The 19175-nt window shown below is 45.8% G+C and overlaps 1 protein-coding gene across 4 annotated transcripts in view; it reads right to left on the bottom strand.

Moving 5' to 3' along the window:
- Positions 1 to 19175, bottom strand: part of LOC144932645 (myocardin-related transcription factor B-like) — a 75179-nt gene that overhangs the window by 18380 nt on the left and 37624 nt on the right. For 3 of the 4 annotated variants that reach the window (XM_078856911.1, XM_078856910.1, XM_078856913.1), the window contains exons 3-6: positions 7426 to 7491; positions 3366 to 3421; positions 2646 to 2721; positions 958 to 1119 (exon numbers count right to left, since the gene is read on the bottom strand). In XM_078856911.1, coding sequence (XP_078713037.1) covers positions 958 to 1119; positions 2646 to 2721; positions 3366 to 3421; positions 7426 to 7491 — 360 coding nt within the window. Of the gene's footprint in view, positions 1 to 957; positions 1120 to 2645; positions 2722 to 3365; positions 3422 to 7425; positions 7492 to 16148; positions 16285 to 19175 lie in introns of those variants that run through there. The other variant, XM_078856914.1, reaches the window with a different exon arrangement.

The raw sequence follows: 19175 nt of genomic DNA, 5'->3' as shown, positions 1-19175 counted from the left end.
AGAGCATTCAATCTCCAAACATAGAGGCGTCAGGGTCAGGAACAAACCCCCAATGTTCTGTATACCAGGCGTGGGAGTTAATATCTCACCACTGTGGCACCCCCTTTTCTCTGGGTCCTCTCGTTTTCCACCTTCCACATGCAAAAACACTCTTCAATGGATTTGGCAAAATATAGGATCACAGAGCAAAAAATATACACGTACAGAATTCGACGTAATTTTCAGATCAAATTTTCATGGATGACGCTATATACATCTGTTGAAATATATTATTATGTATCTGTGGCAATGTGGATTTCACACCAGGAAGATAGACTTTCCTGTTTTGCAATGTCCTGGTCTTTCAGCGGTTTGGGACTGTTGTCACAGAACAATGGCTTAACTATACTCAGCAATCTGCAAACAACAAAAACAGCTGCTAATATTGCTGATGCGACAACAAGATCGTGCCTAATATTTACATAATAAAGCTCAATGCATTTCGATGTACATGAGTTGATCTCCCCCAATATCAACGGCTGATGGTCGTGGGACAAATTAGCACTGGGAAATGAGCAACTGGCACAGAGCACGCACACACGCACACACATACATACACACGTGGGCTGTGCGTAATTTACCCTTTTCCATTTCGATGACGTACATGTACGCACACGTACGTCATTGGAACAAAATCGGAAGTTAAAAATAAAATAACTTTATTGATACCGTGGCTTCCATAAGCCCAAGCGGGAGGGTGCGTAGCACAGTTTGGCGCCAGCTATCATGAAAGTGCGGTTGTGTCGCTACAGTTCTCTATGGCGAGTATGTCTTTAAAAACGGCGCTATGCCTCTGAATAAAATTAACGCTAACCGCTTGCGCGTCCCGAGATTCAGCGGTGAACGGGACCCCACCCTGCAACCCGCAGATGTCTCGAAACGGGAAAGGATCAATGGCAAATGTGCAGCGGCAGTGACCTTTGATGGCCTCCTTGAGGGTTGAGTCCACTGGGAGGATGTTCTTTTCCACCAGCTCCATGGGCCCCGGGCGCTGGGCGATCTTCTCGTTGAGATCGTCGGCGAGCCGCGCTCGCTTGAGCTTCATCTGCGTGGCCTGCAGCGAAGGCTCGGCCGAGGTATCTGCGCACGACAGGAGACCAGCCGCACCGAAAGCTCGTCACGAGCGCTTCACCACTCATGCCTCTCGGGCCAGAGATTGCGTAGCCTGACCCAAACGATAGTCATCGTACAGTATTCCCTGGTTATTCATAAACTTGCTATCCGTGAATCTTATCCGGAACTCTACATGACTGCATCAACAGAGAGAGAAAGTGATAAAGTAATGAGAGATAAAGTGATGAGAGACAATGTAATGCGAGAAAGTGATGAGATAATTTACGTTTAATACTTTTGCAGTGACGTCACATACGGATGTAGCACTGTGCTGCGTATATTTATTTTTTACCGTCACTTTCTGTAAAGAAACGTCATATTTGAAGCAACTTTGCGTAATAAATTATTTAATTTAGCTCGACCTTCCTCTGCGTTCGTGTAAAAATCCACCCACTCATGAATATTAATGAGGGGGGGCGCTCATGTGGAGTGATGTCACGCGAGGGGGTGGGCCTCATGTGGAGTGACGTCACGCACGGGACACACACACATTCTTGGCTCATTATATTAGTAATTCTGTTGTGATAATTGTCATGTATGTATTTAATAGTTTATTTATTCTATTTATTGTAATTCATTATGTTAGGCCAATATCGATATCTGCAAAATTTGCTTTTCACGAGCATCTCTGGACCCTATCCCTCGCAAATAACGAGGGGATACTGCAATAGCGACTCGTCGTTGTGCTAAATAGGCAGGCCCTCGATTCGCAAAAAGGAGCACCGGGGAATACGTTCAGTAGTTATAAAGCACTCGCTCACTTTCATAAACATGAACGGGTCACACAGTGAAGCCGGTAATGATGTCCCTCTTAAAATACGCAACGCTATTATTAAATAAATTGTGCTGCTTTTCATTCATGTTAGTTTATGTTTGATGTAAGGAATGTATTCAGCCAGCCAGATTTCGCTGCAGAGTGCACTCAATAAGCAGTGGAAAGGTTAAAGGTGTTTCATAAACTTTTCCATATTGAAAGAAAAAAAAGAAACCTAAAATCCTGTTTTTCTACCCAGATCCTTAAGCAAGACAATATTTAATTTGAAGGGGAAACCAATCAAATTCTACGTGGCATACCCAATTTGTAATTTGTACAAAAAATATTACTAGACGAATGATAGATATTCTACACAATACAGAATATTCACTGCCTTGCCTCTTGCTTCTTTGTTTCATTATTGGTTACTGCAATGACAATGATCTCCCATATAGCCTTAACAAAGTGTTAGAGCAAGTGCTGTTAGTGAGCAACCTATTAAGGCCGTTGGGCTATGGCTGGGCTCATGGCGCAGTGTGAGACCCACTGCAGCAGCATCCCATCCCCTCTGCCAAGTCGTGATGTGACTACATCAACTAATTTTGTGTATGACATCGATCGTGATGTGTTTAATTTATCAGATGCCACCCCAGCCTTGTTTTGTTTTTCATGTAAACGAACACAGGCGGCCGCAGGAGGACAGGCGACATTACGATCCCCCGAACAGCAGCTCACACACCTTCCAGAATGTGCATCTTCACCAGCTCGGCACGCTCCGGCCTGCTTCGGATTTTGTGCTTTAGGTAGTCCTCGGTCTGTGTGACACACACACACACACACGAGTCACATGTCGTTCAGTAACGCGAGTCGAACGTCATCGGGTATAACGGTAAATAATTCACAACCCTCTGTTAGTTATGGGCAGGGGCCGGCAACTTGTGGCTCCACAGCCGCATGCGGCTCTTCAAAGGCTGCTCTTAAAGACCACCGTCTTGCATTCACACGCATTGCGGCTCTTGAAATAGAGGATTTTTTATACCGAATAAAAAAAATGTTTCTTCTTGTTATTTTGGTTTGCCAACCCCTGGAAATGGGGGCTTGTTTAACCTTACTTCACCACAGTGGTCAGGGTGGGCTGGTGAAGTAAGGGGGAACAAGACAAGTTCGAACATCACTTGCCACAGACGTTAGCTGTGGCTGGGTATCAAACACGGGCTACTGTGTACATAGCGCAGTGCACTTGTTTATTTCGGAAACATGGGTCAATCATAATGACCACAGGTATATTAAGATTCACCCCGCTAGCGATTGTGTGTCAAGACTTGAATCAAGAATCGTATCTCACGCCTCAGTTGAACGATCTCGTTTGCATCGTTTCTTGTTTATTCCGTGTCATTTGCACAGTTTCCTTTGCTCCATTTGCTGCGTTCTAATACAAGGAGGCGAGGAGACAACTCACCCTTGCGCGCTCCAGGCTTTTCCGCTGCTCGTGGAATGCAGCCGGACTCTTCAACGCTGCAAGAAAATAACGGTCACGTGACGCACACCGACAAACAACAGCAACCAGACAACCTGAAAAATGGGGCGAATCAAAACATATTTCTACGAATGCCAAAACCATAATTTGTAAACATTCTGAGTAACGTGCAGGTCATTTTTCAGCATTGGGACGTTTGGCCAAAACAAGTGACATTGAACGTTGTATTTTTTCCAGCTTACATTGCATTTGAAAAGGGTACTATAATGAGCGCGTGAATGCTCATCACAACTTGATGAATGCACGCATAGATGTGTCGAATGCGCAGGCAAAGGTGAGCAGGTATGGGCGCGAGCCACGGGCCGTAAACGTGACAGCGAGTTGGGCAGCCCAATATGCTCGTCTCGTCAACCCCCCCCCCCCCCCCCCACCGAGCCGTCATGGCGAGCGCGCGTATTCGGCCATGTGCCAACGCCAGGGAATCATGACCAGGTTGTCGCACGCGCGCGTTATATTGGTCAGAGGGAACCATCTGTGAAAAAGAGCTTCATAGCTCACAGATTCCTGCAGTCGAAATAAAGATTCTGATTCTGTACGCAACATCCATTAGCCCTGGCAACAAGTGGCCTCACTTGCCATTACCTACGTAATGGCAGTCCCGCAAGCAGCCACGATGGCTGCTCGCAGAAGCCATGATGTATGTATGTATGCTGAACTTCTTTCGCACCGTACGTAGCCAACCGTCCTAATCGGAGGTGCGGGGGAAGGACAACAAACTAAACACAAATAGCAGTTGATGCTTAAACCGTGTGGTGGACAGTCAGATCAGAGAGCAAGGCGGTAGTGGACTGTGCAGCCGAAGTAGCAGCAGTAGTGGCAGGGAGTGAAGGTGGCGGAGGCTTTGGGGGAACCAGGCCCTCAGCGCGTAGTGTCCACCTCAGGAGGCCTCGCTAAACACCTCTCCCGTTCACTTCTGCGGCTGCCTCGTTCCTCTGCGCGCCCTCCCCGATTGCCTCACCTCCCAACTCCAAACGCCCACACTCATGAGACAAAAGCGCCCCCATCCTGGCTCTCGCCCCACTGGCTTCCCAATGCGATGCCGAGTACGCCCCATTAAGATCACCCTCGCCATTATCGGGATCTCCGTGAATTCGCCCCTGCCCAGACCGCCGCCCTCTCATCGCGCTCCCCTCCTCTTCTCGTGCTCTCCCGCTCCGGTTGGTTATGTACGACGCAGAAGAAGTTCAACATACACACGTTATCGGTCAATTCACGAGTGTTTTTATGTGGGAGGAAACCGAAGCAACCAAGGAAAGACCAAGTGTGCGAGGGGGAAACACTTTATCCCATACAGACAAAACAGGTGGAGTCCACATTAGCCATACAGTCTTTTCCTGGTGAGTTTCAGTTTCATACCTACCTACTTGACACCTACGGGTAAAAAGAGTTTCACATCATTTGTGTAATCAACCAAAACTCGCTGCCTCTGTAGTGCTGCAACAACGGGCCTGCAGAGCCAACACCGCCACCCCGGCTAAAATGAGAAATGTAACTGGAAAAAGGGAATTAAAGTACATGCGTTTAAACACAGGAAAGTGGGTGTATGCGTAGATATGTTAGACATACAATAAAAACAGAACTACACATGAAGACCCATGCAACTGGCGGAAAGGATGCGGTTGCAGTCCAATTACTGGACGTGTGAAGAAGAGCTTCATAGCTCATCGGATTTCTCCAGGTTTAAATAAAGATTCTGATTACCCTGCTGAGAGAACAATATTGTGTTCAACCGACGTCTGACAGCAGAAGATCACACTGCAATTGTACGAGTTACAGATACGTTGCGCCGAGCATGTTGTATGTTGAATGGACAACTAAAATTACCCCCGTGTAACGCGATATGTTTTTTATTTGCACTTGTCGTGATATAATTTTTACCGTTCGCATATTCACATGAAGCTGCTTGTAGACTTATCCGACTAAAATTATTAAAACGCAGCTTTTGTGGGACTGGACGCAAGCAGAAATAAAACCAGTGCTGCCGCCCGTGGACACTGCATAGCAATCTACAGTGTGCGCGGAGAAACTGAGAAAGTTAAAAATAAGTTGAATTAGGGGTGGCCAGGTGGCTCAGAGGTCAGCAGTGCTGAGCTGGCACCGCTGAGAGAGAATCTGGCCGGCCTGTGATCAAACCGGGTTCTCAAGTGTAGCGAGTTGATGGCCTCAGCCCGATAGCCCATTTGCACACAAGACAATTACATGCACTTGATTTGGATGCATTCCAGCTCTGGGAATTAAATAAGGGTTTGACTGTCACGTGACAAGCTATTTCTTTCGCAGTGTGTAGCGGAGGAGTTCGCTGCCGCTGCTGTTGCGCACAGAACGAAAAGGCAGTTTGAAGGATTTTTTTTAGAGAAATTTCTTGACAAATTAGCTCTCTCTCCCATTGGGCCATGTCCGGACACAACATACGGGGAGGCCCACCGCTCTGAGATTCCCAAAGGGATTATCTGTCTCATGATCTGACGCCCACCGCAGAAGTGAAATTGCGGAAAAAAGGATCAAAATTAAAATATGGAACCAAAAGAGTGAAGACACAAAGGCTAATAGCAAGTTACACTCAACATATTCCGCTTAACTGTTATTCACTTACCGCCTACAGGACCCTGTCATGGAATGTGCTATCCAATGACTCCAACACCCAACATTATTAATTTTCCAAAATACGTGGTATAGTATTGTATTGTCCGCTCCAAGTACAGTACAGTACTGTGGTTACATTTTCTTTTATAATTTAAGACCTATCAAAATAAAATTAAATCCAGAGACATGTATAAAATTCCTGCATTAGAAACAAGCAAACTGGATAAAAAGAACGTGCAAAGCTTTGAAGGAAACCCATTATAAAGACCAACAGTAGCTGAGCAAAAGCTGAATAATATAGCTTGACTGCACCTATGAGGTAACATCAAAGCTCACCAAAAGTGTTGCAATATAGTGAACACAGAATCCACTCACTCGTGCTGCAATATAATTAGCTTACATACAAAATGACCTTCCAGTATTTTTGTGGAACAAAAATCTTACAAGTTTGTTTTTGAATTTGACAAATGGGCGACGGAGACCGTAAGCGCCGCACTCGCACTGCATAGGCAGTTTGGATACAATCTACCAACGGCGTCGCTAATGGCATGACAGAAACCGCCAAGTGCGTTTGCGTGTTTTCATACTTGTCATCTTGTGCAACGCACACCAAAAAACTAACCAAAGAGCTGCATGCTTGACATATTTTCCCATTAATTGAAAAACCTGTGCACCGATAAGATTAACATTCTGCCCCGAAGCCACTCGTGTCCCAGGCAGAACTGCGCCCTGCCCAGCCCAGAAACCAGGAATTCAGTTGGAGACCTACACGAAGCGCGCTAACCACCAACACTTCTCCTGCACACTGTGCCTGTTTCTACTTATATTGGTCCAGTTCCTTGCTCAGTCCAAAACCCTGTTGCTGCTGCTGCTGCTATAGTGCATTTACATGTCGGCCTATACAAATACGCTTAAAATAAGCCGCTCAAAACATTTATAGGGCATTTAAAAGCTCCCTTTGTGGTGAGTAAATGGCATGTAATTTATAAACTGCCGTATTAATGTTCTGTTCACACAAATGTAGACTGTTGTGAGCGTGAGATGCACATGTTTTAACAGCCCACAAAACCATAACCACAAAACAGAGAAGCAGCGGAGCCTTTTTTGCCTTTGCTGCTAACGGCATGAAGCCCAGACACCTATCAAGACGTTCACGACACAGCGCGCATAAAACGACATCACTGGGTCCGTTAGGCACCCCGACACGCGCTGGTGCCTAACGCAGGCAACGTCTGAATGTGAGAGAATGTCACTCTTCCGGCAGCAACGTGGAGCGCGCGTGCAGGGGAGCGGCAGTGGCGGTGAGTTTAAGCCAAGGGGGGCTTGCTCTGAGGGTGGGCGGCAGCAGCAGCAGCAGCGGTCACACACGGGAGTGATGCGCTGACGACCGTGTACTCACGCGGCATGATGCCCTGGTCCACGAGCTGCTCGCGAGTCCTGCGCTGCTGGAGCTTCAGCTGCAGCACTGCCATGAGACGGAAGAGGGGAACAGGAAGCGCAAAGTTGCAGTCACAACAAAAAAAACGCACGGCCTGGAGGGGGGAGGGGGGGGAGTCGGTGGCGGCGCTACACGACACATTTTTTTTTAAAGCAAGAGTTCCCTTTTCTCCACACCCTTTTTCCACGTTGCATAAGTCAACACACCCATACCCGTCTCTGTGACACTCACAATGTACAATGAAGCGCTATCTTGGTCAAACAAGGAATTGGGGGCAGTACTCGTCTCTACAGGTGACCATGCTGTAAGGGTAGAAGTTCCACTTTCGCATGGCAGGGAACAGTTTCTCCGTAAGGCGAACACTATTGATTCTGTGTAGGGAAGTACAAATTCTTATACATCCCCTGTTGGAATGATCAAACCCAGTTAAACCCTGGCTGGGGGACTTGAACTCGCAACTTTCCGATTGTGAGTCAAGCCGTCTAAACCACACGGCCACCCGGTTGGGCGGATAAGCACCGATCTGTGAAGTGACACAACACACGCAACAATATTGCTAGATCCATAACAGAGAGTCGTGTGTATTCACACATGCAACTGAAACAGCTGCTGCGATGGAATAAGCATAATCAGGGACACGCATAGAAAATGAGTCGGTTGAGGTTCTTAGCCACACTGCTTGAATAAGTAATTCTATCCCGGTTTTACCGCACTGCATATCTTGAATCAAATGTATATTGCTTACAGAGGCTATAATTTATCTAGAAATTAGACCCGGCCACATCGCTGCCCTGACAAACTCGAGCGCAGAAATGGGCAGCATATGAAAGTGAACGTAAAAAGATGCACTGTAATTATGTCTACTTGTTATTCATATAGCTTATGTATATTTATGTATAATGTACACATTTCCGAATAAAGTTCGCTTCTATACTGATAGTATTTCAGTTCAGAACGCATCGAAGGTAGCTCACTTTGACCTTAAATCCATGCATCGTTCTATCAATGCTTTGTCTCATATCAAATAAACACAATAACGGTCAAGATCTTGTAATGGACTAACGCTGATAGGTTTTACATATGGACATCTCTAAGATTTGGGATGTACAGTTCAAACACTTTAAAGATATGTGGGTAATGATCAACATATTAACTTCTGGCGTAGTATGTCAGCCAATCAGGAATGTAATGAATTTGCCCACCTTTCTTGATAAGTGAGAAACGCTGATAAAATAAAACGGTGTACTCAGCAGCAATCGACTTGTTCATCCGTGCTGGGACGACGGTGATGGAGCATTCAGTTCTGTTTGTATCAACCCATTGACTTGCTTCAGAAATAAACCATATGTCCTAAAGCTACACCCAATACGCAATAGGAGGGTGATGTGGAAATATTAGCTGTCAGATTGCATATTCATTTGAGGCGTGGAACTGAAAATATATCACACAACCATATTTATTTTGGATTGAAAACCAAATTATGTAATTATCTATTACAAAAGACACCTCGTTCGAGACCCAACCATTGCACCTCGTGGCATTGATATTCGTTGATGACACCGGTGCAGCTATTAACAGGCCGATGCGCCCATCTCCATCAGGAATGGAAAATTAAAGTCAAGCGACAGTGGCCAAGCAACCAAACTAAGAACCATGTAGTAGTATACCACTGTAGTCTGCAATTATTTCAACGTATGAACAGCAAAATTCGACAACCTCTCTCATAAAGCCCTCTTGTGGCTAGCAGACATCGACATTGGCATCCAGCTCATGACCATCGCTGCCACAAGCAAGATTAGAAATAGAATGGAATTTGTAAAATAATTCTGTCAAATGGGCCCAGAGAACAAAATGGGAGCGAAATGAAACTTGGTGAACTTTGCAAGTTATTGGTGCTGGAAAGACTCGGGAAGCACACCCAAGTCTCCAGCTTAAACAGACACACCACACCCCCTACAGCTTACACTGTACAAGTTCACAAGAATACAAAAGGATTTAGTAAAGGTAGGCCTGGATTTTGTCCGTAAAAGGTAGACCTAGCGTGGCACATTTAAAACATTTAAAACTAATCGTGACTAATAACGACCTCACAAACCCGTTAGGAGAAAAGTCAAATTTAATTTAATAAACGAGATGACGATTTGACATTTGTGGTGCTCCAATCGGATCAAAGAGATTAAAGAACCGCCCCCACCGCTCCCACTTTTCGTGCGATTGCAGAAAGATAAGCAGTCGTGGAGTAAGCAAATCACGAGTTGGCAGATGGGTCATTTAAGCCCGGCGGATTTTGCTCTTTTTCCATGAGCTGAGCCAAAATGCAGCGGTCTGCCACGCTTACATGGACCCGCACCAAACTAAACAATTTTTTATTTGACCAGGTAAGGACCAATGAGCTATACAGCTCTTTTTCAGAAGCGACCTGACCACAAATTATAGATCAACGAAGTGGCTTATCACGTGGATATTTATAGCAGCCAAACACTCTAAAACATGTTTATAAATGTGGAAGGAAAACAACCAGAGGGCCCGGAGAAAAATCCATGCGACCATGGGGAGAACATGCACATTCCAAATATACATCAGGCGTCAGGGTCGAGATCGAATCCACGACCATGGTGGCGAGTTAACATCTCGCCACCATGGCGCACAAACAAGTGAATTGTATGCATGGTGTCTCACGAAGGCCATGGGAGGGCGACATTTGGATCGCACCCTCCAACCAATGTCTCAATAGATTGGGACACGTTCGGGGTACTCATGACCCCACCAGTCCATCCATGGACTCGAAATGTTCACAGATATTACCATCAAGAGGCTCATCACGATTGTAGTTCCTGGCAGCCAAGTGCAACACTCTCACCAGGCCACCACCCATCAGTCCTATGAATTACGTTTTCAACGGAGATGGCAATGACAAGATAATAATGAAGACTATGATGCTGTTATTGATGATGGTGAAGATCATTATAACATGTGAATGACACTGATCAGGCTATGATAGCAAAGATAAATATTGTCATCATTCATATACACGATGAGGGTACATGTACAGCACCTTAATCACTCCACCACCAGATGAGGGAACTCGATGCTTAAGCACAGAGGTGATCAGTGCGGGTTGGTGAAAGCGGGCAGCATAGACATGAGAGCACAGACGAACAGTACAACCGCAGATATTTCCACACACCCAGCCACCACGTATCCCTACAGCAGCCTATACCATCTCATATTCCCTGTCAGATTCGTACCATTCAGAAAATGACTACCTGCTGCCAATGCGGTTCAACAAACAGAATAAAATAAATATTGATCACTCATCATATTTATCCAAAATGATACCTCGCAACTCTTTCCTTCCCTTGCCACAAGCCAAACTGCAGCAGAGCTGCTTGTGTTTGTAAAAAGAAACACCCTTTATGAAGTTTCCATTTTGCGGCAACGGCTACCGCTTTGCGCATCCGTGACCTGGGGTAAGCATTAACCTCAAAACGTCATCAAACGTCAACGGTGTGGATTTGTGATAATCCGCACAGCGGGGTCGGGAATACAGTCGGGCGGCGCTGCTGCGTTGTGCCCGCGTGCACCTCTCTGCGGATGTCCTCACCCCTGACCTGGTTTGTGGTGAGAGTGGACGAGCTATTTTCTGCACAGTGAATAGTTTCAACAGTTGCCCTTGCCGAGCGCCGCGCACCCTGGTCGAGGAAGGGCAGAGGCAGCTGGGCTCGTGTAAACACAGGCAACAAACATTATTATTTTTAAGTACAAGAACCCCTTTCCGATCTATCATAACGCATGTTACATGAGAAAGGGTGCACCCGCTGCACATACTCTGGTGAGAACTACTTCTCTTGTGTGTAACCCATTTTTATCACCACCTCCCATCTTCCCATGCTCTCACAACCCCTCTCCTTAAGCCCCCTGTGCACCACACCCCTCCCCCCAGCCCACTCATTTCACCACAGGGCCCTCAACGAGTTCCCATGCAGTGCGCCTGAAGTTGATGCCGTCCACCCCACCCCACCAGCACTCCCTCACTATCAAAACAATGCCCCCCCCCCCCCAATTCACCTCTCCGGTGACGATGGATTTTTACGGGCAACATTACGTGTGTGCATGTGAAATGCCAACATTCAGGGCTAACGAGGTGACTGTAAGATGGAAGCACATCAAGTTGCTTTGCCGACAGAATATTCAGTTGTAATTCCCCGATTGCATTTAAATCGTGCCGAGCGGTGCAGGGGGGTTAGGAGGCGCGGGAAAGCCCCCGCGGGGCGCTCGCAGGGAACGGTACATCGTGGCGCACGTGGGAACCGACCCTGGAATATGACATCATGGGACTAATTCTGAAGTCGCCAGAATAAGCGTCTCACACATCAGCAACTGTGAACAGTGCAGCCTCTGTACAAACGTGTCAGGGCTATCCTCCGACGAGCACTTTTTTGTTCCGTCCAGCTGCTGCGTTTTTTAATATCTGTTACAACTTTAGTAGTGATGTTTGTTGCTTGCCGCTTGATGTTATGGGCCTTCGAGCAAATGCTCGGCCACTGTTACAAGATAAAGTTTAATTCCACACACGCGCACAACATGCGCAATAAATAAATGTCTAAACTCTCACGACCTTCATGAAAAAGTCTTGAGACTGAATAGCGTTTTTTTCTTGCTATGCAGACTTGGTTTTCATGTTATTTACCGAAACTCATCCTAAACCCTTCACTCGCTCAGTACTCCCCGTTCACTCTTACTTAACCTGATGGATGGCAATGAAAATCCTTTGAAGTTATCACTTGAAAAAAATGTTCTAGACTTTCTCAACATTTTTAAGGAGTTTGTGAAGAATCAATGAAACAAAATAGCAGATGACAAATTATATCTTACATATTAGCAGAAACATATGTAAATGATTATAGAAAAAAACTAGTCTATATTTTTTTTCTTAATAATATCACAATGTCTTAGCATAGTATCTTACATGCAAATCTTCAATTTGCATAACATTTCTGCATAATTTTAATGCCGTACATTATCGCTGAGGGTTGGAAAATAGTGGGAAGAAGGCACGCTGAAGCTGGCAACAACCAACAACGGTGTAACTAGAGTACGTACAACAACAACACCACGAGGGAAGTTGGCTGTGAGAAGAGGAATACCGTTCAACGCAACAACACGCTACATACGGTATGCTGTAATGGACGGGGTTAGAGAGACCAGTAGTTGCGGTGGGTGCCACAGTGCACTACCAACTCGGCAACTAGAGTTTGACTCCCGTCCAGGGCTAATAACATCAGCGGCGAGCGTGGCATCTCTCGACTGGACCTGGGCCTCCTCTTGCTTCACTCGGCTGCACATACGGAAAGATTGAAGTATGGTCAAACAACCCCCTTGGGTCAAATACAACCACCGATTAGCATGGTTGGCTACGTATGGTGCGAAAGATGTTCAACATGCATGCATGCATCCAGCACTGAGTTGACAAGGCGCAAATTATAAAATGATAGTGGATTGACTTTTTACAATTCGTATTATTTACCATACCTTATGAGATTAAAAACTAGTGGCAGGAAAACCCATACCTGCTTTGGAAATACAGTATAGAGAATTGACATACAAAACAATAAAACATTTTTTATGCATTTTCGGGTTTTTTCTAGGAAGCGAAAGCTGCCAGCACGTGGAGCGAAACGTCGGATACCGCGCCGAACAGCACGTGCGGTACGGCACCCAAAACACATTGGACAGCCACGCGCACAACCGCGGAATCCCACACAACGCATTAAGCATTACGAATTAATCAAGATGGTTTACGTAGAGTACCCTCAGAAGGAGCACGTTTTATCCTACCCGTAATGTGATTTACATATTACAATGGTTATATTTCGTAACCAAAAGATAAGAAGAAACTGTAAACTCAGCACAGAGGAGATGGCTCCATGTCGCCTGTTAGTTATTTAACAGACGAGCCGTGTGGGTTGATAAATTCTTACAGTCATCACGCAACGGTGTGTGAGTACCGGTGCACTTTAAATACACTGTGCGCAATTTTTTATCCACGTAAATTTGAATTTTTCAAACGTTAAAAGGTCCCGTGTACAAATCACGGGACGGACAATTCGCCAAAGGCGATGACGGTTTCCAGGCACCTTGGCGTTCGGTGTCTGGCGTCAGGATTCTCCCAGTGTATACAAGCATTAGGGGGTTGTTCAATATTTCACCGGGCGCAGGCACCCGGGAGGTATGCTGACACGGTGATTCCGAGGTGCTGACAGTGAAACATTAAAGCTGAAGCATAGAGCAGCCGCTTTGCTGCAGTCTTAAAGAGGGGACTAGCCAGCAGAGCCACGATTGCCTCCGGCAAAAGGTAAAGGTGCAGCCTTGCAATTACTTGCTCGTGGCACCGCTGGCAGTAGGGCCTCCACGACATTTGGGAGGGTATTTTGGCCTAATCCTCTACAATCTACCTTGAACTTCTTGGAAGACAATGAGAACACCCACATTTTAACCCCAACACACACGATCTGCCACCCATCGACGAACTGTGGCACACCCACCATTTATACCGCTGGATCGACAGGTGTGGGAGGATTTAAGAAGCCTGCCTGCTGTCCCAACTGCCGCATTGGGGCGATCGGGACGGACAACTTCTGGTATTGCAAGTGCGGTGCGCTAACGATCCCATCTCCCCTGCCTGCAAGAAAATACGTGCGCCATTGCCAGTAGTTTTAAACGCCACGTCAAAATTCTGCTAAAATATGAACTCATTAATGCGTGGATGGCACAGACTGACCAATTTACATACAACTTGTTTTATTCATGACAAAACATTTTTTATGGGCATTGTTTTTTTTTGCATCTGCAAAATTACATTCTTATTTTCTCGGACCTTTAAAGCCAACTTTAACACCAATTACTTAAAACATCTTGTTATCGTTCGTTATAAACACTGCCTTGTAATTAAGTAAAAACTTATTTCAAAGTGCTCCACACGTAGTTGGACCAATTATGCATTGTGTTCCATTCTGTTTTAACACGGTTTCCGAGCAATGGTCCACAGACCCAAAACGTCAAGCGGCCAGCAAAAGCACACCATTGAAAATTCAAATATACAAAAAGCGTCAAAGTGATTCTTGATTTGCGCAATGCTATGTTATACAGAAAAGGGCCTGTGAATAGAGGCACTGGGGGGAATTCAAACGTTGTCGTCCGGAGCTCTGGCCAAATATTTGCCTTTTACTTTTCTTTCCAAATCTGACCAGACAGGCAGCACGTCAACTCAGGGTGAGGCTGCCCAGTTAAACAAAACAAAAACGAGGAAGCTGCTGAAAAAGCCACGTTTTTTTGCACCTTTCTCTCCCGTGTAAGCACTGCTACGACTGTAACATCTGCTTCGGTGGGTTTGGTGTCGTGACATTGGCCTTGCACACCTGCAGCAAGGCGAATGTTGAGTAATTAAGCCATGAGATCACATCGTCACACACACGTGCAACGCATTATGATTGACATCAGCAATGTGCTCCCGTGCGTGCCGTGGAGGCCGGTGCTTGACACCTGGGTCTCTTCCGAGCTACACTTCGACTGCAGCATGAAGCCAAGCCCAGCGTGAACACTGCGGAACTCTGGAATATTAAACTTCAGAGCAGGCAAGCACAGGAGGTCTCATTGATGAAATTTTGTTGATATTTTTTTGAAAGCTATCTTCTAGTTATTTGTTGGTCGAGTAATTGAACCTGTAATTGGTCTAGTAATATAATCGATTACTAAATAAATAATTGGGGAGTCCAGCTCTAAGACTCTCTGTACAGATCCCCTAAACAGCCTTAACAGACCTTTGCACAAGTGCTTTATCGAACACCTTTGAAGATCGACATGGGCACATTAGGGGGTGGGTGGCCAGCATCACACCTGGCCGCGTTTGTCTCCCTAGTGGCGATCTTTACACATCGCACCAGGTACTCATTTGAGGCTGAGTCGACCTATGGAAGGGCCAGGACCGGTTCAGATAATCGTCACTGTTGTTTGCCATGAGCGGGATTTGAACTCGGGTCGCCAGGTTCGTAGCGCAGTGTGCTAACCACTGCGCCACCGCTCCCCACAAAGATATACACCCACTCATGCAATCTTGCTCAATCACCTTCTTGCATGCACTCCAGCTCATTCGTTATGCCATGTTTACTCTCTATCCGATACACGCCCGTTTGATCTCCCATATGTACATGACGCTCGATTGCTCCCAGCATGCTCTCTCGCTCAGTCTCTAATGCACGACACCTGCTCTCCCAAACACGCTCACCTGTTTTCCCACAATCCCTCATGTGCTCGTGCTCACTATCTCGTTCACTCACTCGTGTACTCGCACTCACTCACATGTGCTCACTAACTCGCTCACTCACGTATTAGTGTTCACTCACTCATGTATTAGTGTTCACTCACTCACTCACGTATTAGTGTTAACTCACTCACTCACTCACGTATTAGTGTTCACTCACTCACTCACGTATTAGTGTTCACCCGCTCAATCATTCACCCTTTAGTGTTCACTCACTCACGTATTAGTGTTCACCCGCTCGCTCACCCACGCCGACTCAATGACTCGCGTGCTTGCGGTTACTAACTCGCTCATGCTCACCCACTCACTCACGTACTCAAACTCACTTTCTCACTCACTCACTCACGTACACGTGTTCACTCACTGTTCCGTAATCCTGTGCTTTTGCTTGCTTGCCAGGCCTTTTCAAGGGAGAGGTGGACTTGGGCAGAATAAACGTGGACAATGGGATGACAACGCCTCTTATCCACAAATTTGTTCATCTGCCAACGGTGCCCTCCACCTAAATGCGGATAAGAGGAGTTTCACTGTTTCAATCAAAATGCTGGATTTCTTAAAAAAAATTCTATCCGCATATAAAGACAGTGACATTCGCCGCAATAAATATGCGCTACGCATCTTAAAAGCACAAGTTACGGATCTGAGATAATCCTCATGCGGTACTGGACCAACATGACACTGCCTCGCTTGAGATATATCCTCCACTTCAACCAGGTGGGAGCCCAATGAGTCTCCTTTTCAAAAGGAGAGCCTGGGCTACACAGAGGCACATACATTCATACAAAAGCATTATGCTTGGCACTGGCAAGGCAACTTCAACTAAACGAACAACTAAAAATGCCATACCTTTAAAGCGCATGTAAGTGCTGTTGAAAATATATAAACATTCCCTAAAGTTACCACTACTCCTTTAGACATAAAAACACGTGATATGTCCATTTAATATGTAAGTTTCGCAGCCAATATTATGATTATAGTAATAGGTTTTTACCCTTTTATCTGGCACCAAAACTGATACCTTCATACAATAACCACAACACAAGCAGTCAAAATGCAAACAAAAAGAAACAACTCTGATAATGATATGCACTGTCCTTGAAATTGATTGGTCCACACCCGAGACGGCTTTTCTTAGAGCCTAGTCTCCACTTGGTGTTGGACCAGATGACGCCAAAAAGAAACATTATGATTCACAATTGATTTTTGGGCCAGACCCTTTAATGATCTTGATGTAGCCCAACCTAATATATAAATAATAAATACATTGTATGCGCATCGTGACCATATACATCCACTGTTCATTATCCAAATGTATTTTACAGGGTGTGTACAATAAAAGTATAATCCTTAATTAAATAACGTTGATTATGAATAAATAATTATATTTAGCGCTTCGTTCAAGCTCGGCTGATAAAAAACCGAGACGCTCAGTGGAGTGAACATCGTATCTGACGAGTCTCGTGTCCCTCCCATAACCCTCCACGTGGCCCGCCGCTGTGGCCTTGGCGTCGTCTTAAGGTTAGAGGGAGAGAGAGAGCCCCAGCAGCATCTCACATCTCGGTTGCAATTGTTTCGGAGGCTTCTTTCTGTTGTGTGCTGTTGACAATCTCTCAAAAGTCTCGGCTTAAAAACCCCCACGCGTACAAAGAATATGTTGACAACATTTAAACTTGTGCAGTTCAAACGCTTGTTAAGTTATGCATATTTTTTTTATTACATAACGAACACCCTGTATAATACTGTAAAATTTACATTTTACCAACGTCATAGCTGATCTGCAATTAAATCTCATGACGAAGCTTGGCATGGTTATTACATTGGATTTCCTTGTCAACTAGCCTCAGTGCATAGCCTTAAACTCAATTTATATCGTAATGTCAGCTTGTAATGTGCACAGTATCCACTCACTCTCGACAAGAGAGAGAGGACAACTCAGAGGCACGAGGAGGAACCAAGCTCTGCGGTTCTCTATTTATGAAAGCGTTATCAGCCAACGAATGAGCGTTTACACGTGGGAGGAAACCAGGGCACCTGTGGAGAAAACCCACGCGTGCGAGGGGGCAACACTCTATCCCATACCGACAGAACAGGCAGAGCCTTCTCCTGACGAGCCAGGGTTATGGCACCTCGCCGTCCACGAGAAGGGAGTTTCACAACATTTGTGTGTGGTCCACCAAACCTCGCTGCCTCTACAAGTGCTGGGCTTACAGGCCACATGCGTAGCTGCCGCCACCACCGCCACTGCAACACGGCTAATTCTGTTTCCCAGCTCGAATCCTCGCGTGCGTGCTGCCTGCGTGGTTACACAGTACCTTATTATACCCACCACACCTCGTGCCCGTAGACTCACTGCGCCACCGACACAGTTGCTGCAGTAACGCTGCGAATATGCTTACGGTACGAGGATGTGCTCGGAAATCACCCGAAGGATATGCGACGTATTTGTATTAAAGCCACGTGTCAAAGTTTTATGTGACGGGCTGGAAATGAACTCCCGCATCTCATTATAAACAATGTCACACAGTGTACTGACTGAAGACGGTGAGCAGCACATTAAGTATTGTAGGGCAAGTTAACCAAGCTGTCGTAACCGGGTTGGGATATTGTCACAAACGCTTTCGAACAGAACAAACATTGTAAAATGGTCGAGAGATTAGACTATTTGTTAAGGGCTAAAGCGAGGCGCTTTCAGACTGAGATTATCAACACTAGGAAGTTCAATGTGATTACTGGTTACAAAGATACACATTCTTACAAAACTGATGTACTGTAATTATTCACAGAGAAAAGCACAACTTCACCATACTCTCACACGTAGAAAAAAGTCAGATGCACCTTCATAATTACGTATTGACAATTATTTACAATATTTCCAAATGTAACAATGTATCGCCTCAAACACACACACACCCTCGACATAGAAGTCAAAGAATCTCTGAATATCCTGAACAAACTGTTGGGCCAGGCGCTAAAAGTGAACAGCACCTATGAAGGCCGGCACGGCACACGACGGGGTGGGTTACAAGCACCACACCCGACCGCCTTTGTCTCCCCAATGGCGATGTTTACACACCGCACCAGGTACTCATTTGAGGCAGAGTCGACCTAGGGGAGGCCCAGGAGATCATCGCTCCTGGTGTTGGCTGGTTGTCATGAGAGAGAATCGAACTCGGGTCGCCGGGTTTGGAGCGCATCACCCCGCTAACCATTATGCCACCACTCCCATTGACATTGAAGATACCGTCAAGCACCCACAATGAATATAACAGATTACCCTACCCAGTCCGTTATGCGACAATGCCATGCGCGATGCCCATGCAATGCACACACAAGAAGCCGCACCTTCCTTTAGGCTCTTGTAGATTTCCCTTCCATTGTGGCAGTGGCTTCC

Source organism: Lampetra fluviatilis, chromosome 5 (assembly GCF_964198595.1).
Source record: "Lampetra fluviatilis chromosome 5, kcLamFluv1.1, whole genome shotgun sequence".
Classification (NCBI taxonomy): domain Eukaryota; kingdom Metazoa; phylum Chordata; class Hyperoartia; order Petromyzontiformes; family Petromyzontidae; genus Lampetra; species Lampetra fluviatilis.
Note: the sequence above shows the minus strand (reverse complement) of the source record. Positions and strands in the feature narration are given on the sequence as shown.